This window comes from Podarcis filfolensis, assembly GCF_964270895.1.
Source record: "Podarcis filfolensis genome assembly, chromosome: 16".
In the NCBI taxonomy this organism is placed as follows: Eukaryota; Metazoa; Chordata; class Lepidosauria; order Squamata; family Lacertidae; genus Podarcis; species Podarcis filfolensis.
In genome coordinates this window covers 22,779,181-22,791,209 of record NC_139620.1, presented here as the reverse complement: position 1 = coordinate 22,791,209, position 12,029 = coordinate 22,779,181, and the positions used below count along the sequence as shown (strand labels likewise).

The 12,029-nt window shown below is 46.7% G+C and overlaps 1 protein-coding gene across 2 annotated transcripts in view; it reads left to right on the top strand.

Annotated features, from left to right (window-relative positions):
• Nucleotides 1-12,029, top strand: part of CABP7 (calcium binding protein 7) — a 56,327-nt gene that overhangs the window by 35,377 nt on the left and 8,921 nt on the right. For both annotated transcript variants that reach the window (XM_083590632.1, XM_083590633.1), the window contains exon 2: nt 9,653-9,796. In XM_083590632.1, coding sequence (XP_083446758.1) covers nt 9,653-9,796 — 144 coding nt within the window. The remainder of the gene's footprint in view (nt 1-9,652; nt 9,797-12,029) is intronic.

Sequence of the window (12,029 nt, the reverse complement as noted above, 5' to 3'; positions counted from 1 at the left end):
ATTTTTTTGCCAATTTCCCATAAAAATAGCCCCTAAGCTAAAAATAAAATAAAAATAGTCCCTCCCTTCTTATGCTGGTCTATGACCATAATAAAGATTTGTTGTTGTTGGGTACTTAAAAAAAGGTCAACAACTTAGCTGCCAACCCCCCAAAAAAGAAAAAGAAAAGCTCAACAAATTTTCTGTCCGGATTTTCACTGTTTGAAATATGGCAACCCTAGCTAAAGGTATATCACAGAAGGTTTAACATGGGGTTCCACCTTGAGGCTATATTGAAACCAAGGAGAGCACTTTGCACTCTTGGTAAGTTAATGATTAATTAACTGATGGTTCTCTCTGGTAGCTAACATTTGAGTGTTGTAACCTTAGATCATGTGAGAGGTATTGGGTTGCAAATCTCCATTTTGAAGGGAGTTGCCTTTGAGTATTTGTCTCCCAAACTCATTGGGGTGAAGATGTAAAATGAAGCTCTTCTGAAGGGAGAGTAAACAGCCTGGTGGCTGGAATTGTTTGACTGTTTTGGCTGTGGAGGGAGAAACCTTTGCTTTTAGGTCTCTTTGGATTATTTCATATTTTCTAAGATGCTGAGCCTGTACTGGACAGCACAAGACATTGTATGCATATTTTGGACGTAACATTTGATGTATTCTGTTTCATTTTAATGAGTTCTGCCAGTAAAAGTTTAAATAATATTTTTATGGGTCTGGGCAATGATTTATTCCAAAAGGAGTCAGTTCTTATGCTTCCAGTTGCTTCAAACTGCAACAATATTAATATCTGCAACAAGAGATGCAGAGGAAAGTCTCATCTAAGATTTGTAGGTAGTTATATTAATGAACGCTATTCATCAGCCAAAAGGTTTTTCATCCAATAAGCCAGCCTTTGGCAATGTGGTGCCCTCTGGGTGTTTTGGACTACAACTCCTATCAGCCCCAGAAAGCACAGCTTTGCTGATGGTCTGGCTAAGAATAAGGCAACTTCCTACATTCTTATGGAAATCAGCCCTTTATTCTGAATACTGAGGATTAGAACCTTACTTTATTTTAAGGGAAGGACCGAAGCTCAGGTACAGCTATCTCTCCACTTGCTTCAAACCACCCAAAAGTGTTTAGGCAGCTCTGTTATTTACTTATTAGTAAAATGAGGAGGGCAATAGCTCATTGGCAGAGCATCTGCCTTGCAAGCAGGAGGTCCCAGATTCAGTTCCTGACATCTCCAGGTTGGGCTACCTGAAACCCTGGACGGCAGCTGCCAGCCAGTGTCAGCAGCACTGAGCTACGTGGACAAGGCAGCTTCCTGTGTTTTGCTGTTTCAATAGCTGGCCCCTTCCTTTTTTGCACAGAGTGCTCCAAAAAGGACAGAAGCAGTATTCATGAATTCTCCATTGCCCATTTCACCTCTTCCGAGCTAAAGGGGTTCACAAGGAGCCCTCAGCTGCCTAGAAAACATCCTCGCTGCAGCAGCTGCTGAACAACAGTCATAACTTACCAACCAAGAATTCATTTCCGAGAGCAGAGGAAATTGGGACACACACACACCCCACTGTGACACTTCGGTTTCAGGTTTAATGTTCCTATTTAGTTCAAATGCCCAATTTCTACACTGATTTATACTTCTTCTCCTTTCCATTTATCTTTGCTCTGTTCGAAACATTTAAAAAGGTCTTTCTTCAGCAATAGAAGTGGTGGAATAGCAGGAAGGGTGTTATGTAATTCAAGCCCTGGGACACAAGAGATTCACCTCCTTCCTTGACCCCCTTCATCACTTTAATGTAGGATTTCTTAAATGCTCTGTGAGCATCCCTTATTTGCATGTGAACCACTGAAATGAAATGGTGATGAGTGGTGCACATTGAAATTGATAGGGTGGGAGGCAGGGAGCTGGACAGCAGGAGGCGCCACAGCCCATGACACACAAAGCCAACTAATTCTAGTTTTGCCCTCATCCTCCTCTCTGCTGCAACACTAAGACTAAGGAGGAGGGAGGTGACAGGCAGGGCCACCCCTGGACAAGTTGTAAGAAAGAAGGCTGGCAGGTGGAGGCTGACTGGGAGCAGACTAAAGTTGATGGGTCACTGCCTCTTTCACCCTAACAGACCAGCCACCGCTGTTGAAATGGACTTCCACTGAGCGAGGATATTTTAAAATTTAACGTGAAATGTTAACTTGGAATATGGAATGTCCTAAGGCTACTTGAGGGACGCGGGTGGCACTGTGGGTTAAACCACAGAGCCTAGGACTTGCCGATCAGAATGGTGGCGGTTTGAATCCCCATGACGAGGTGAGCTCCCATTGCTCGGTCCCTGCTCCTGCCAACCTAGCAGTTCGAAAGCACGTCAAAGTGCAAGTAGATAAATAGGTACCGCTCCGGCGGGAAGGTAAACGGCGTTTCCGTGAGCTGCTCTGGTTCGTCAGAAGCAGCTTAGTCATGCTGGCCACATGACCCGGAAGTTGTACGCCGGCTCCCTCGACCAATAAAGCGAGATGAGCACCGCAACCCCAGAGTCGGTCACGACTGGACCTAATGGTCAGGGGTCCCTTTACCTTTACTTTTTAAGGCTACTTGAGGGTTTTGCCAAGAGATCTTGTTGGCTACTAAGAGAACAAGATGCTGGATTTTATTATTATTAATAATACCCCACCCATCTGGCTTACCTGGACCATTGGCCTGATCCAGCAGGGCTTTTCTGATGCACTTAAGCAGATATATGTAGGATAGGTCAGTCGGTAGAACATGAGACTCATAATCGCAGGGTAATTGGTTTGGGCCCCACACTGGGCAAATGATTCCTGCATTGCAGAGGGTTTGACTTAGATGACCCTCATGGTCCCTTCCAACTCTATGGTTCTGTGAGTCTATGACTGTGGTGTTCAACATGCGGGCACCTCTTGAGTGTTTACGGAGACATCATGCAGGCCGTCATGCAAGCTGACAGCTATCAAGCACTGCCAAGCAGCTAATAGGACGGTATGTCCACTGTCAGATTCTATCAAGGACTTAACGCCTACCAACCCACAAATGGTCCAGTGCAAGATCTCATTACATAGAGCTATCAAATGCAGTCAAGTTCCGAGCACCACGGGATGTCAATTCGAGTCACCAAAGATCCTGTGAACACATCAGAAAAATAGTTAAGTGTTCTAAAAGAATAACCAGCATCAAAACTGGCTTTCAGCTGTCCAGGTTTGAAGAAGTTAACTCAAGGACCTTGCAGTGTAGGTTGGTTGGTGTTAAAAGGGGGGAGGGGACACCCCAGGAGCCAGGTACAATTTTTCTTATCGACATTTATGTTTATGGGAACAGTAATTGAGAGGAGTTATAGTGGATCTGTGTGCAGTGGGCATGCCATAGTGCTCTATTGCCCACGTGCCCAGGGTCTTAAGAAGCTGGCACAAGCTGCCATCACACAGGGAAAGATTCTTTAAATACAGCCCTTAAAGTATTTCAAGCAGCCTTGCCCACTCTACCGCCTGTTCCTTGTCTGTGTTTTATTTACTGTGGACTGAAAGTGTGTGTCTGGGCATTGCCAGACAGGGAAAATTAAACTGCTGATACCCTAATGTCATACACACACACCCTATGGTGCGACTGCATTTGGAATACTGTACTTTTTCTGGTTGTCTCACCTCAAAAAAGATATTGTAGAGTGATGAAAGGTTCAAAAAAAGGGCAACCAAAATGATCGAGAGGGTGGAGAGACTCCCCTGTGAGGAGAGATTGCAGCATTTGGGAGTTTAGAGAAAAGGAGAGTTAGAGGCGATATGATGGAAATGTATAAAATGATGCACAGCATGGCGGAAGTGGACAGAGAAATGTTTTCCTCTCTCTCTCATAACACCAGAGCTGGCAGACATCCAGTGAAGCCTGAATGTTGAAAGAGTCTGGACAGATAAAAGAAAGGGCTTCTTCACACGGAGTTAAACTATAGAGTTGTCGTCCCCCGTCCCCCCCAGGAAGCAGGGATGGCCATCAACTTGGATGGCTTTTTGAGAGAATTGGACAAATTCATGGAGGAGAGGGCTGTCAGCGGCTACTAGTCATGATGGCTGCGTTCTGCCTCCACAGTCAGATACAGTTACTATGCTTCTAAAGAGCAGTTTCTGGAAACCGCAGGAAGGGAGAGGGCTCTTGTGTTCGAATCCTGCTTACGGGCTTTCCACAGGCATCTGGTTGGCCACTGAGAGAACAGGACACTAGACTAGATGGGTCATTGGCCTGACCCAGAGAGGCTCTTCTTATGGGTATTTTTTAGTTCAGAATATGCACACCTGTGTGTGTTCTGAGTGCAGCCCAACCAAAGACTGTGGGGCTTGACAAATGCCTAACAATGCCATCTCCCTGATAGTCAGCTACAGTGGTACCTCGGGTTACAGACGCTTCAGGTTACAAACGCTTCAGGTTACAGACTCCGCTAACCCGGAAGCAGTACCTCGGGTTAAGAACTTTACCCCAGGATGAGAACAGAAATCGCACGGCAGCGGCACGGCAGCAACAAGAGGCCCCATTAGCTAAAGTGGTACCTCAGGTTAAGAACAGTTTCATGTTAAGAACGGACCTCCAGAACGAATTAAGTTCTTAACCTGAGGTACCATTGTATTTGTTTGAAGGAGCTGCCCCAGGTCCTTTATCCCCTCCATTCTCCCCCCAGCTGTGGAATATATGCCCATGCTGCCCGGGGCAGGCGTGCTCCCGAGGGGGATGTGGTGCAGAGGTTGCCCTCCCAGGCACGCGATAGCCGCTCAGGTGCACAGAGCAGTGAGCATGCCCTGCAGCCAGGGGCAGAGCAAGCCTCCCATGATGGACATTCAAAGCGCCACCCACCCACGACTCCCAAGCCTCCCCCAAGCTGTCAAAACAAAGGAGGTAGGGGGAAATGCTGCCGGCAATGTGGCGCAGCTCCTCCCCTTACCCCAATGGCTTGGGGTAGGCTGGGGAGTCGCTGGCGGGAGGTGCGCCGAATGTCACCCCCCTCAGTGAGGGCACCTGGGATGATCCACCCCCACCCACCCCTTCCTACGCCCCTGCCTTCTCCCACTGTATTGTCCCTCTGGTGCAGGATGTGGAAACAGCTTCCCCATTGGCAAAGGAAGCCCACCCCCCACATCCTTTCGAGCTACACACCTGACAAGTAAAACACCCAAGTTTACTATGCATTTTGGTGAGGTGTACACTGGTGCGCGAGGGACACGGGTGGGGCTGTGGGTTAAATCACAGAGCCTAGGACTTGCGGATCAGAAGGTTGGCGGTTCGAATTCCCGTGACGGGGTGAGCTCCCATTGCTCGGTCCCTGCTCCTGCCAACCTAGCAGTTCGAAAGCACGTCAAAGTGCAAGTAGATAAATAGGCACCAGTCTGACGGGAAGGTAAACAGCGTTTCCGTGAGCTGCTCTGGTTTGCCAGAAGCTGTACGCCGGCTCCCTTGGACAATAAAGCGAGATGAGTGCCACAACCCCAGAGTCGGCCACGACTGGACCTAATGGTCAGGGGTCCCTTTACCTTTACCTTTATACTGGTGCCCATGCAGAGTGCTGCTATTCTCAAGCAGGTTTCAGTCACCTGCAAGCAAATTCAGGCCACTCGGTCAAAGTGGATTCAGAGCTCTTGCACAACAAACCCACTTCCCCAAAATATCAGACCATTTTTTGTGACAAAGCAGCTGGGAAGTGGAGGATGAGAACGTAAGTGGTAACTCCAAACATATGTAGTGGACAAGTGTCAATGTATTTGCCTTCTGGGATCAGGTTTTCAATGAAACTGATAAAATTGCTCATCAGTATGTCAGGAAGACCCCAGAGCTTGCTCTGCTAAATTTATTTACAGATATGGACTTGAGAGATAAACCACGATAGGATACTTATTAGAAGCTGCTCATTTGACTATTGCACCTTTTGGAAAGACTGTTAAGGTGTTAATTTAACAGCATGGTATGAAAGGTTTCAGCAGATAAAATCACATGTAAACTAAGAATAGCTAGAGGAAATAAACACAGAGATTGGTTTGCGAGAGACCAGTGGAATTTTATCGCTTATTGCTTATACAAATACTTCAGACAGCAAACAGAAAGTCCCTAGGGTGTACTCCAGAATATGGATCTGTTAAATGTTTGTTTTCACTTTTTATTAATTTAAATACGCTATCTCTGCATTTATATGAACTTCTTTGTGGGTGTCTGTGCATAGAAGCTTCTTGGTGTTTTTCTTCTGATTTTGTTCAGCTTGTTACGGGGTAGATTTCATAACGTCCTTTCGTCTTTTGTTAAATTGTTGATGCTTGTTATGTAACTTAAGAAAATAAATAAAAGACAGACACACAGAGACAGAAATTAGTTGTTTTCAACTGTTTTTAATATTGTGTAATATTGTATGTTAATATTAATGTTTGTGTCCATTGTTGTAACCCGCCCTGGGACCTGAGGGTGATGGGTGGATTAATAATAATAATAATAATAATAATAATAATAATAATAATGCCCTGCTGGATCAGGCCAGCAGCCCATCTAGTCCAGCATCCTGTTCTTACAACGGCCAGTCAAATGCCTGTGCAAAGCTATCAAGTGAGACCAGAGCACAACAGCCCTCGCCCCTCCTGTGACTTCCAGCAACTAATATTCAGAAGTATCCCTGCCTCTGACTGTAGAGCAGGAGTAGGCAACCTAAGTAATAATAATAATAATAATAATAATAATAATAATAATAATAATAATAATAATTAATTTATTTGTACCCCAGCCATCTGGCTGGGTTTTCCCAGCCACTCTGTGCTGCTTCAAAAATATGTCAAACATTTAAAACTTCCCTGAACAGGGCTGCTTTCAGGTGTATTCTAAATTTCAGGTAGTGGTTTGTCTCTTTGACATCTGATGTGAGGGTGTTCCACAGGGTGGGCGCCACTACCGAGAAGGCCCTCTGCCTGGTTCCCTGTAGATTTGCTTCTCGCAGTGAGGGAACCACCAGGAGGCCCTCAGCACTGGACCTCAGCGTCCGGGCTGAACAAAGGGGGTGGAGACGCTCCTTCAGGTATACTGGACCAAGGCCATTTAGGGCTTTAAAGGTCAATACCAACACTTTGAATTGTGCCCGGAAACAAGTGGTCCATGGGGGTCATTTAACCAGCTCCTGAGCCACCTCCAAACTGACCTGCCCGCTCACCGAGTACCCACATGCTGCACTAAACCAGCGCAGCATGGTGCGGGGAATCGCTTCCGCGGTGCCAGAAATCACATCTGCACATGCTCAGATGCCGAAAATCGCATCTGCGCATGCTCAGACACTGGAAATCATGGCCGTGCACGCTCATGCGCGTGTGCAATCTGGCCCACAGAGGGATCTCCGCTGGAGTGAACCGGCCCAGGTGAGGTGAACCTTGCCGACCCCTGCTGTAGAGGCATCATGATTATTAGCCACTGATAGCCTTAACCTTCATGAGCATGCAGCTTCAAGCAAATCAGAATACATGTTCAATAAATAGCAGATGCAGTGGCGTAGCGTGGGTTGTCAGCACCCGGGGCAAGGCAAGTAATTTGCACCCCCTAACCCGTGGATTTGCGCCCCCTAACCCGTGGATTTGCGACCCCTAACCCATGGATTTGCCCTAACCCCAGATGTTGCGCCCGGTGCAGCCGGCCCCCCCTGCACCCCCCACGCTACGCCACTGAGCAGATGTTGTCTAACTCCCCTCCAAACAAATCAGAACGAATGCGCAATAAACAAGTCATCTAGAAGCAACCTAAGTGTTTTGTCTGTTTGGAAGAGGGGAGATTCTGTGCCTCACTGGGGTTTTTTCCTGTGAAACGTGTGTGTGTGCGTGTGTCCATGACAGTTTTTGATTTCCAAATGTGCCATCAAGGCCACAAAGAGTTAGGAGCCCATAAATCCACACATAAATAATAAATTGCCACCTTGCCTGGATGGGGTTTCTTGTGTGTAATTAAATGGTAGCTTAAGCAAGGAGGGACTGGCTTTGTTTCTGACATCTAACCTGATCTCCTTGCCAATTTCCTGGAATGAATCTGAAAGCAAGGCGTTTTACTGCCCATAAATTTCAAGTGAGGTTTACGAGATGCTGAGGAAGACAAGAGAGGGATGGCTGTTACCCTTTCACCCTGTTCATCTCCCACCAGAGATATCTGGCTGGCTGGTGGCTGCTGGAAGCAGCACACAGGAGCACATGCAGTTCTAGTAAGGACACAAAACAAGTGAAGATCATGCCACCCTTTGCATGGAACCAGGTTGTTGCTGTTGTTTAGTCGTTCAGTCGTGTCTGACTCTTCGTGACCCCATGGACCAGAGCACACCAGGCACTCCTGTCTTCCACTGCCTCCTGCAGTTTGGTCAAACTCATGCTGGTAGCTTCAAGAATACTATCCAACCATCTTGTCCTCTGTCGTTCCTTCTCCTTGTGCCCTCAATCTTTCCCAACATCAGGGTCTTTCCCAGAGAGTCTTCTCTTCTCATGAGGTGGCCAAAGTATTGGAGCCTCAGCTTCAGGATCTGTCCTTCCAGTGAGCACTCAGGGCTGATTTCCTTAAGAATGGATAGGTTTGATCTTCTTGCAGTCCATGGGACAGGTAGCTGTTCTAAAATGTTATAAGCATTCGAGATCCAACTTGCTTCCATCATGAGGGTTCAGAGCAAATAAAAATAAGGTTGAATAACACCATAGCCATTTAGGGGTTTTAGTTTAGAGAGGTGGCATCATAGACGTTTATAAAATTATGTGTAGCATGGAGAAAGTAGATGGAGAAAAGGTTTTATCCCTCTTTCATAACACTGGAACTCAGGGACATCCAGTGAAGCTGAAGATTGGAAGATTCCAGACCAAGACCTCTAAAAGGAGTCATGTCAGGAACAGCCCTGTTTCCATGCCCTGGATTTTCTGAGAACAGAATGTTGAACTAGATGAGCCACTGGCCAGATTCAACAAGCTCCTCTTATATTCTTATATTCTCTGGTAGGGATGGGTGTGAGATTCAATTCCATTACAGTGGTACCTCGGGTTACATACACTTCAGGTTACAGACTCCGCTAACCCAGAATTAGTGCTTCAGGTTAAGAACTTTGCTTCAGGATGAGAACAGAAATTGTGCTCCGGCTGCGCGGCAGCAGCAGAAGGCCCCATTAGCTAAAGTGGTGCTTCAGGTTAAGAACAGTTTCAGGTTAAGAACGGACCTTCAGAATGAATTAAGTACTTAACCCGAGGTACCACTGTAGTATCAAAAGGCAAACCACCTGATTCTCACTTTCCAAAACAGTACTAGACCTTTGAAAGTTGCACTTTGCCAAATGTTGAAATATAGCATTGTGTTCAACCAAGTAATGTGTACAAAACTGCATATTCTGGGGTAAAGTGTGCATTAAAATGTATACATTTTAAAAAACAATAATAATAAAAAAATTCATTCTGTTTTGCAAAACCGTGTACGCTAGGAAAAATTGCATACAAATATGCCTGTCAAGAGAAATTCGCACTAAAATTATGGTGAATTTTGATGTGGACTTGTTTCTGAAAAATTTGCAGCCTAATGTGGAAATGAGGAGAACTAAGCTTAAAAATGGGGGGGGGGGCAGAAACCAAAATTGACAAATATGCCTATCTGCAAGGCCTGGTCACAAACCCTAGTAGCCTAAATAACAACCTTTTCTCTCTCCTTACAGAGATCCGTGAGGCATTCAAAGTTTTTGACCGGGACGGCAACGGTTTCATCTCCAAGCAGGAACTGGGCACAGCAATGAGGTCCCTTGGCTACATGCCCAATGAGGTGGAACTGGAAGTCATCATCCAGAGACTAGACATGGATGGTAAGACTTTTTGGAGGGGGGTGGGAAAAGTTTTGGATGCTCCCCTCCCCCTCTTGTTGCTCTTCTCTTTTGAATCAAACTCCCTGTTTCTTCTGTGTGCTCTCCTCCCTGACTAGCCTTCCCCCAGTCTGGTGTCCTCCAGATGTTGTGGACCAGCCAGCAAAGACTCCCACTCCTGGAGGAAGAAATGGCATTTGGGAGGAGTGATCTGTCCCTGAAGGCATAAAGGGCTTCAGTCAAGTCCCAGGCACTCTATGAGCAAGTAGCTCACTTAGAGCTCTCCGTGGTGCTGAAACTACTGGCCAGCCTTGTGCTCATTTGTCAAATCCCTGTGCCTTCTCCCTGGTGCTATTAGGCATGGATGTGGGGAACAGAGAGGCAACATGTTTCGGGGAGGGTGCTCAATCTTGATCCTTCTTATCCCACCTTCACCTCACACCTTTCCCCCTTCTGTTCCTAGCTTGCTCAGCCAGGCTGCCTTCCCTCCCGCGCTGAACTTCATGAGCGTCCCCGGCTGATGTGCCTCTAATGTGACCATTGCCAGAGCTATTACAGATTTGATGTCCCCCAGCTAAAGGGAATATTTGTCTTTCAGAAAAGAGTCTCATCCCAGAGTTGTAAAAAAAGGTTGACAGCTCCATAAAATTCAAGCTGCGAATTTGCCAGCGCTCAGAATTGCTCTTATCTCTGGGCTGCTTTCCATGGAAGGGATTGATATTAAAGGTGGCAAAACTGACCCTACTTGACTGGCTCCAGAGAGTAAGCCAACTGGACTCTGGTCCCTGGCCCACAGATTCAGGAAGGGCCCATTCATAGGGGCAAGGGGCACCCATGGAGTAGCTGAATTCTATCTGTTCTTTGGCTTGTCTACCTTATGTGATGGCCCCCATTAGCTACTGTTTTAGAAGGCTGCAGAGAGAGGCACGATTTTCCCTCTTGCACCACCTGAAGCTGCTGGGAGTTGTAGTGCAAAATAGCTAGAGGGCTCCAGCTTGGGGGAGACTGCTTAATTAGGGGAAAGGCCATGGCTGAATGGTAGAGCTTCTTTTTTACATGCACAAGATCTCAGGTTCAATCCCTGTCATCTTCAGGTAGGGCCAGGCATATTCTCAGTCTGAAACCCTGGAGAGTTGCTGCTAGTCAGTGTAGACAATGCTGACCTAGATTGTCTCATGGTGTGACTCAGTTTAAGGCAGCTTGCTACATTCCTAATTGTAGCTCTGTGGTAGAGCATCTAGTTTGCATGCAGAAGGTCCCAGGTTCCATCCCTGGCAGTTCAAGGTAGTGCTGGGAAAGTCCCTTGGCTGACAACCTGGGGAGCCACTGATGGTCAGTGTAGATAATTCTGAGCTGGATAGACAAGTGGTCTGACTCAATATAAGTTAGCTTCCTTTGGCACAGCACATGCATTGCATGCAAGTAGTCTCCAGTTCGATCCCTGACATCTCAGGGTAGGGCTAGGAAACCCTGGAGAGCTGCTGTCAGTCAGCACAGATGATACTGGAGCACATGGACCAGTGGTCTGACTCAATATAAGGCAGCTTCCTATATTACTAACTTTAGCTCAGTCAGTAGAGCACCTGCCTTGCATGCCAAAGGTTCCGGGTTCAATTCCTGGCATTTCCAGGTGAAGCTGGGAGAGACCAGTGCCTGAAATCCTGGAGAGATGCTGCCAGTCAGTGTGGATGATATTGCGCTACGTGGACCAAGGTCTAACTCAGTATAATACAGCTTTCTATCTCCATCTTTTAGTAGCAGTCAATTATAGGTGCATGCAAAGGAAAGCCATGATGGCAAAGTGGATTTGCGGAGCAGGTATCTGCACAGGGGTATTATCCAGCTCAGTAGTGATGCCCTGGCTGACAACTCCTGTATGTCAAGGGGGCTTCAACAAGAAATTGGTTCTCTCTCACACACACAAGCTGCCAGTTTGGCCCAGCAGCTGGGGAATGACAAGTATCTTTCTGAGCAGCCCAGTGATGACTATAGGTAATCCATAGTTTCTGGATAACCCAGCCCACCTTGGCTCTGCATTGGCAAAAAACACCTCAGCTTGAATAGGGACATTATTTTCAAATATGTTTGGGGGAAATAGTCTGAGACCTCAGAAAGCCGCTGCCAGTGGGAATAGGCAGTGGTGGACTAAGTGAACAAGTAAGCTGACGTGGTCTAAAGGAGTTTCAAAAATCACCCCCGATGTCTGAATTGATCCTAAGTTCACAGCCTGAAAACA